The sequence below is a fragment of the Diachasma alloeum genome, unplaced genomic scaffold (genome assembly GCF_001412515.2).
Source record: "Diachasma alloeum isolate Michigan unplaced genomic scaffold, Dall2.0 Dall_scaffold_00299, whole genome shotgun sequence".
Taxonomy (NCBI): Eukaryota; Metazoa; Arthropoda; class Insecta; order Hymenoptera; family Braconidae; genus Diachasma; species Diachasma alloeum.
The window spans coordinates 1,343,388-1,350,820 of record NW_021680438.1 but is presented as its reverse complement, the minus strand read 5'-3'; the positions used below and the strand labels follow the sequence as shown (position 1 = coordinate 1,350,820).

The window sequence follows — 7,433 nt, the reverse complement described above, 5'->3', positions numbered from 1 at the left end:
CCCCCCCCCCCCCAACCATTCTCGTTTGAAACTTAAACGAGAGAACTGCAGAGTCGAGAGAGAAGAAAAAAATCCGACCCAGGAAAAGAGAGAGGACGAGTGAGATGGGTTTCTCTCCTAGTTGCGTTGGCAAGCCAACAGTCCTACCCTCTCCCCATGTGCGTGACTCGCAACTGACCGTAGCCTCTGTGTTGACAAAAACCAGTTGTAGTGGGGGGCTGGTCAGCACATAAAATTGTAGGAGCGAGTGGGGGATAGTGTTGCTGATCACGTGGTACACATCCCGTGAATCAAGGCGAGTGGGAGGGGGGACACCGGAGAGAGGGAAACCGAGTGATGGGGCAAGAATCGGGTGGTGTCGCAGTGGCTCGGCTAGTCTCGGTTTCTGGTTTCTCCCGCGGCCGCTCGGTGTCAGCGTGTGCGCAGACCGGCTGCGCAGCAGGCGTGTGCGTTGTCTAGATTCTTTGTGCCATTCCTGGCATACCAAAAACAGAGTAACTCCTCTCGTATTTACCGTCGACGTACGAAATACCGTGGGAATTTTAATAATCGAGTGACTAATACTGTTTGTTGTGAAAACCCAGCCCTGTTGTTCACCAATCAGCAACCGACCTCTGGTGAGTAATTCAACTAAAATCCACTAATACCGTAAATACCCTGAATTTTTAACCTGCGGAATAGAATTCATCGGCGATGAGCGAGTGAGAGAGAGAGTGAATCGCGTGTGTTGCGTGGAATAATCAGCGGTAATGCGATTCCACCGATGCTTGTCATCTTTATTTATAAATTTTCCGTCTCTCTCGTCGTGCAAAACCCAGTGAGCCCCTTGAAAATCCATTGTTCCTCCCCCCGGTGTCCCGTCCGTAGTCGTGCGAGTGACGATACTTCGGATTTAAAAAAACCTGTGTATCAGAGGATGATCCCCGAACGGTGGTGGCTGTGCGTGATGCCTGAGTGAGGTTGGCCTACACCGTTGATACCGTGTGCTTGTTGCCCGTAAACCCCGTGGGTTGGCCTGCGCGACTCAACCAACTCTCGAATACACCGAGGCAAAGTGTTGTCGAGGGCAAGCGCCAGCCGGCACTTGAACGTTCGCCGTCGCGTCGACGTAGTTCCCTCCTTACCTCATCCAATGCGAGGAGATATGATCGCTATTTTATTTTTTTATGCATGATGAATGTCGCTCCCTTGATTCAGACATTTCGTAAATTAATAAATTGTCAGGTGTGAGGGAGCGGGGGAGGGGGGAGAAGAGAGAGAGAGAGAGGGAAAGGAGTAACGACACCGGGACTCGTGCATCTCTATCACTGCACGGTACGCTACTTGGTGATAATATATGGTGAATTATTGATCCGACGGCGTGGTGGAAAAGCGGCGGCCCGCTGCCGTGAGCGCCTGGAGTGAGACACCAATAGGCGAAGGTATACTCCTGTGTAACCCACACAGATAAAAAGAGAGAGGGGGTGAACTGTACGTACAGCTGAATGCCAACGGTGAGGGGAGGGGAGAGAGACAGTTGTGTGCGAGTGGTAGGCAAGAGCGGGTGTATGTGGAGTTTAAACGCACGAAAACTACTACTTGGCTAACAGAGAAAGGGCAATATAAAATCTCGAATGGTTACTGCTACGGAGGAGGGAGAATAATAAAGTTAAAAAGAAAAAAAATCAACGGGGAAACAACGGCGAGAGGAAAAAAGGGAGAGGTGAAGCAAAACTTGAGAATAAGGATAGATTTGATCTGAGTGAGAGAGAATAACGTCAGGCTCAAACGTACACCGACAATCAGTGTGAGGAGGCATCAAAACCTGTGGTGTTGTTACGAAAACTCGTGTGTACTCGCCCCGGGGTGGTACGTCCCGCTTCCGACGGCTGACAGTGTGATTGTTTTTTTTAAGGGCATTTTTCCGGAATTCTTGCCGACTCGTGGATTCACTTTTGTTTGGGTTTTTTTCAGTTTTTGGTTTTTACTGTGGTTTTTATTGCATCGAGGAGTGACTCAGGTTTTTTGGCTGTGGAGAATTCGCCGTACTGTGGGTGTTTTGGTTGTTAATACGTGACTTGTGGTGTCTCTATGTGATGATTGTATTTTTCGGGGGTTATTTTACGTACGAGCGCTGATGAACGGCCAGACAGACACCTGCGGACACCGCGGGGACAGTCTTGTTCGCGAGTGAATTGCTGGAGAGGAGATTGGTTCGGGGAAATTTTTATCAGTGTGATCGGTAGATTGAGGTGAATTTTTTTCACGTGCTGTGCGAAGACACAACGGTGGGTTTTATTTTTCCATTTGTTTGTTTTTGTGAGTAAAAAAGAGGGGGAGAACTGGAGCTTTTTAGGTTCTTTTTTTACAACATTCGAAGATACTGAGGCCTGTGGAACGCGCGCGCTTTTGCCTCCCCGAGTTACCGTTTTAAACGTGGCATTCAACTACCGAGACGCGGAGAAAAGCCCAACTCACTTGCGACTTGGATGGATACAGTGCATTATTTTTGGAGTGAGTTTTATTCTTGAAAATTCATTTATTAGCGATTCTCTCTTGAATCCCTTTGAAGCCCCTCGCCCCCCCCCCCCCCCCCCCCCCCCCCCCCCCCCCCCCCCCCCCCCCCCCCCCCCCCCCCCCCCCCCCCCCCCCCCCCCCCCCCCCCCCCCCCCCCCCCCCCNGATGTGTCTTTGTTAAAATGTGCACATATACATACCTAATGGTATTCCAGAACTTGCTTTGGCGGGATTTCATTTCGCGTGGGACGAGGCGTGTGCGCGCGCGAACGAGTTTCGCAATTCAACCGATGACTACATCGGCTGATGGGGGGAAAAGGGAGAGGGACTATTGTTTCGTTGGAATAAAAAAAAATTGTTTTCCCTGAAAATCAACTGCGCGGAGGATATGAGTGTCATTGGACGACTAACACGGCTTTGTCGTTCATTCGATGATGAAAATATTTGTCTCGTGGAGTTTCAATGGAGTAGATTTTGTTAAATTATTTACATTAAGAAGAGAAGATTGTTTCGCCCATTTTTTCTCATAAATTGTTCACTGGTTTCGGCCATTATCTAAGTTGAATTGATAACGGGTAAATAAATTCGTGCCAGAAATTTTAATCGTCAAACTTGGTATTTTCATTATGTGCGAAAAAATTGACCGAATTCATGAATAATTTGCGCCATTAGAACGACATTTTGCGGAGACTTGCTTTTCATCAACACTCCCTCTTTATGAGTGAATCTTGTAAATTGTTCAAGCTTTTGGAAACGTTCTTTTCTGGCGTGAGATAAATTTCTGGTGCCATTCTGAATATGAATAAAATTGGTTGCTTTTTTGATGGTTTTTTACTGGTTGAAAAGTCGTTAAATGTGATACGAGTCCATTTTATTTCGTTTGCAACTTCAAGGAGATAATGAACAGAATACAAAAATAGTAATTCTTCGAATATTATCCACTGTTAGAAAATTTCTCTTGAACTCGTGACATTCTCAACACCGAATTGTGTCACTGATAAAACAGGTGCTTTACGGATATGTCCGATGAAATCGCAACTTACAGATTCCTACGGCAATAGAAATCATTGAAAATCATGAAAATTCCGGTAATTATTGTTCTCAATTTCCAACATACTGAAAGTGCAATTGAATTTGTTATTCAACTAATTTAAAGGGCAAAAGGGTGAGGGACTATGGATTCGTTGGAATTAAAAAAAATTGTTTTCTGTGAAAATCAACTAAGCGGATATGAGTGTCATTGGACGACCAACACTTCTGAAAATGAATAAAATTTGTTACTTTTCGGAGAACAGTTTTTTTCGATGGTTTTTTACAGGTAGAAAAATCGTAAAAAACTTCACGAGTTTATTTTATTTAATTTGCAACTTCGAGGAGATAAAGAACAAAATACAAAAATAACAATTTTTCAAATATTATTCACTGTTAGAAAATTACTCTCCAAATTTCGAGTAAAAAAATTGATATGCACAACACCGATCAATTCTGTCACGGATAAACCCGTTGATTTCCGAAATATCCAATGAAATCTCAATTTTCAGATTTATGCGGCAATAGAAATCATTGAAAATCCTGAAAATTCCGGTAATTATTGTTCTCAATTTCCAACAACTGAAAGTGCAATTGAATTTGTTATTCAACTAATTTAAAGGGCAAAAGGGTGAGGGACTATTGTTTCGTTGGAATTAAAAAAAATTGTTTTCAGTGAAAATCAACTAAGCGCATATGAGTGTCATTGGACGACTAACACTTCTGAAAATGAATAAAATTTGTTACTTTTCGGAGAACAGTTTTTTTCGATGGTTTATAACAGGTAGAAAAATCGTAAAAACTATACGAGTCTATTTTATTTAATTTCCAACTTCGAGGAGATGAAGAACAAAACACAAAAATTTCAATTTTTCAAATATTACCCACTGTTAGAAAATTACTTTCCAAATTTCGAGTAAAAAATTGACATTCGCAACACCGATTAATTGCGTCATTGATAAATCAGTTGATTTCCGGAATATCGAATGAAATCTCAATTTTCAGATTCATGCAGCAACACGGAGAGAAATATTCAAGAAAAATTACGTATCTTTTCCGTAATTCCGGAGTGAAATATGGTTATAGGAAATTTTGCGGAACAGTCACGTAATTTTTACCTCAAAAAAATTTTGACTCAAAAATTTTTACCTCCAAAAAGAGAACGCTCTGGAATTTTTCCAGAGCGTTCCGTAATTTTTATCTGAATCGCCTGTGGAAAATTACGATATCGTCACTTACATTTTCTGAATCGATTCCGGAATCGGCGAGCAAACTGTGAGTTCCGTAATTTTTACTGAACATTTCTCTCCGTGAATAGAAATACTGAAATCCAACATACTGAAAAAAACTGGCAAAAGGGTGAGGGACTATTGTCTCGTTGGAATGAAAAAAAAATTGTTTTCCCTGAAAATCAACTATGCGGAGAATATGAGTGTCATCGGACGACTAACAAAACACGGCTTTGTCGTTTATTCAATGATGGAAATATCTGTCTCGTGGAGTTTTAATGAAGTAGGAAAAATCGGATTAGTTAAATTATTTATATTTAGAAGAGATTATTGTTTCGACCGTTTTTTTCTCAATAATTGTTGGCTGGTTTCGGCCATTAGAATCCCAAAAAAAATAGACCAAGTGAAATTTTCAAGTCGGGTGGGTTTTAGCACGTTTTGGATGTGTGGTCTATATTTTCCACTAACCCAGCCATTATCTCCGTTGAATTGATGACAAGTAAATAAACGCTTGCACCTTACGAGGAATTTGTGCAGTGACTTCATCCTGTGGAGTTACAATTTTTATCTATTCTTCCTATTCTTTCGCCCGTTTGACCAATACAATGGCCGACACGAGTCGAAAAATAGAAGAAAATGTTCTCCAGTCATTGTACGTTGACTGGAAAATCAAGTTTGTGAGTCAACGGGCGAGAGAAACCCTCAATCAAATGAGGAAATTTTATATCAGTCTCTGGAAATAATTCAAAGTCTCTCTCTTTCTCTTTCGTACACGAGATTGTTACACGCTTTCGATCGACTGCGTTATCGTACTGCCAACAACACGCGACAAGGTACAAATTTTTTAAATCAACTAGTCGAGGCTTGCAATCCCTTCCCTCCAGTTCTATAACAAATGTGCAACGCACTCTAGGACTACACAGCGAACAATAAAGCAATTTAAAGTGATATTCGAATCAAAGTAGATACTGACAAATGCATGGCCCGAGGGAAGATTTATTATCGCTGTATTATTATATGATCTGTCGTTAGTCGGAGGGGGGGGGGCTAGAGGGTGCCGAGATAAAAATGATAATATAATATTGGCAACTATGGCCTCGACTGACGGATACAAATCTTACACGCGTTGTATTCCTTTAACAGAATATCTTTTTTTTCTCATTCCACGAATGCTGCCGCCTACGTTCAACGAATACGAGGGTTCTCAGAACGAGAATGCCGGAGTGGATGATTTTATTTCATATCTTTCGAGGGCAAAAATATTCATTTTATTTTTCCCCAGACAGCGTCCCTTCTACTCTACTTGATTCGTTATTTCTTATATTATTAACCTGAGAGTTCCCTAGTGGAAAAACACAAGAATTTCAACACAGAAACACAGAATTTCGGATCGAACTTGATCAGTTTCTGATCGAGACCTGAACAGAATTTCCACTCGGGTATGAGTCAATTTGAGAGTGAAATTCGTAAGGGTCCTGGTAGCTCAGATGGTAAGAGCACCCGACGACCGCAAATATCGTTGTGCTTTTTTTTTCACATTCATGCGAGACCTCTTCTTGTTGAAAAATATCGTTTGCAACTTATATAGCAAATACCTGCAAACAGGAAATCATCAATCATATATCATCAATTAATATGAAATTCCACAAAATATTGCCATATTAATTAAACTTGAGAGTCACTCCCGACCAAAGTTTAGTAAACAAATTATCAATAATAGGTCATAGACTTTTTTAAATACTAGTTTTTAAGGAATGTAAATAATGTAAATACTGATTGTTTATATATGAAGAAAAACAACATTGGGAGGTCCCGGGTTCGATTCCCGGCTAGGAAGTTACAAATTTTTTCTCTCAAAAAAATTAAATTTAATTAATGCCTAATGATGGTAGGTGGAGAAACCCTAGTGGAAAAACATAAGGTGGAGGCGTAACATGCCTGATCAGAATTTCGGATCGAACTTGATCAGTTTCTGATCGAGACCTGAACAGAATTNGTGTCTCGTTCTCGAGATCACTACGTAGTACCGTCCCTGGACACGTGATGTCACCACAGCTTTCAGCGCTAAATACCAAAAAAGACCGTCGACAGCGCCACTCATGCCCCCAACACCTCATAACGTTTTCTGTGCACGTCGAGTACGCCACGGTTTTTTTTTTGCTCTATCGAGTTTTGATTTATTAATCGAGTTTATTAATATTTATTCTTGTTTAAGTTGGTTTTGTCATCATGCCTAAGCGCAAGAATTTTCCCTCAGATGAGGAGCTTGCCGATTGGCAACGCAAAATATCAAAATATCAAAGACTTGTTAATGACGCATTAAATGCGATCGAATCAGACGATGGCCATGTTAGCTCGTCTGGTAGGTATTTCTTGATGGCGGTTTAACCGTACGATAGACTAAAAGTCTTCAACTGGCGGAATTATCCGTACAAACGTTCAAACTGAAATTTGATGATATGAAATTTCATGTCAAATGGTTAAGTTTCTTTATTTGGTCTAGACGCGTACTTTTCGTTGTTCTAGATGATTCAAAAGGAGATGAGACGGTTCAGGGAGATCTCCCTGGGGACAATGTTCCAAAATCTCCTGCTACCTCAACGATTGATTTGGAGGAAAAGAATGAAGATGGAAATAAGGAGAATGCATCCATCAAACTTGATGAAAAAATTCTTATAAA

At 41.4% G+C, this 7,433-nt stretch overlaps 1 protein-coding gene across 3 annotated transcripts in view; it reads left to right on the top strand.

Annotated features, from left to right (window-relative positions):
- The first annotated feature begins 549 nt into the window (after positions 1–549).
- LOC107039421 (protein scalloped) overlaps positions 550–7,433 on the top strand; it is a 239,001-nt gene continuing 232,117 nt past the window's right edge. For 2 of the 3 annotated variants that reach the window (XR_001460958.2, XM_015259021.2), the window contains exon 1: positions 550–617. Coding sequence is in view for 1 of the 3 variants with exons in the window: in XM_015259020.2 (XP_015114506.1) it covers positions 2,469–2,493 (25 nt within the window). In the remaining 2 variants the exon portion in view is untranslated. Of the gene's footprint in view, positions 618–1,539; positions 2,494–7,433 lie in introns of those variants that run through there. The other variant, XM_015259020.2, reaches the window with a different exon arrangement.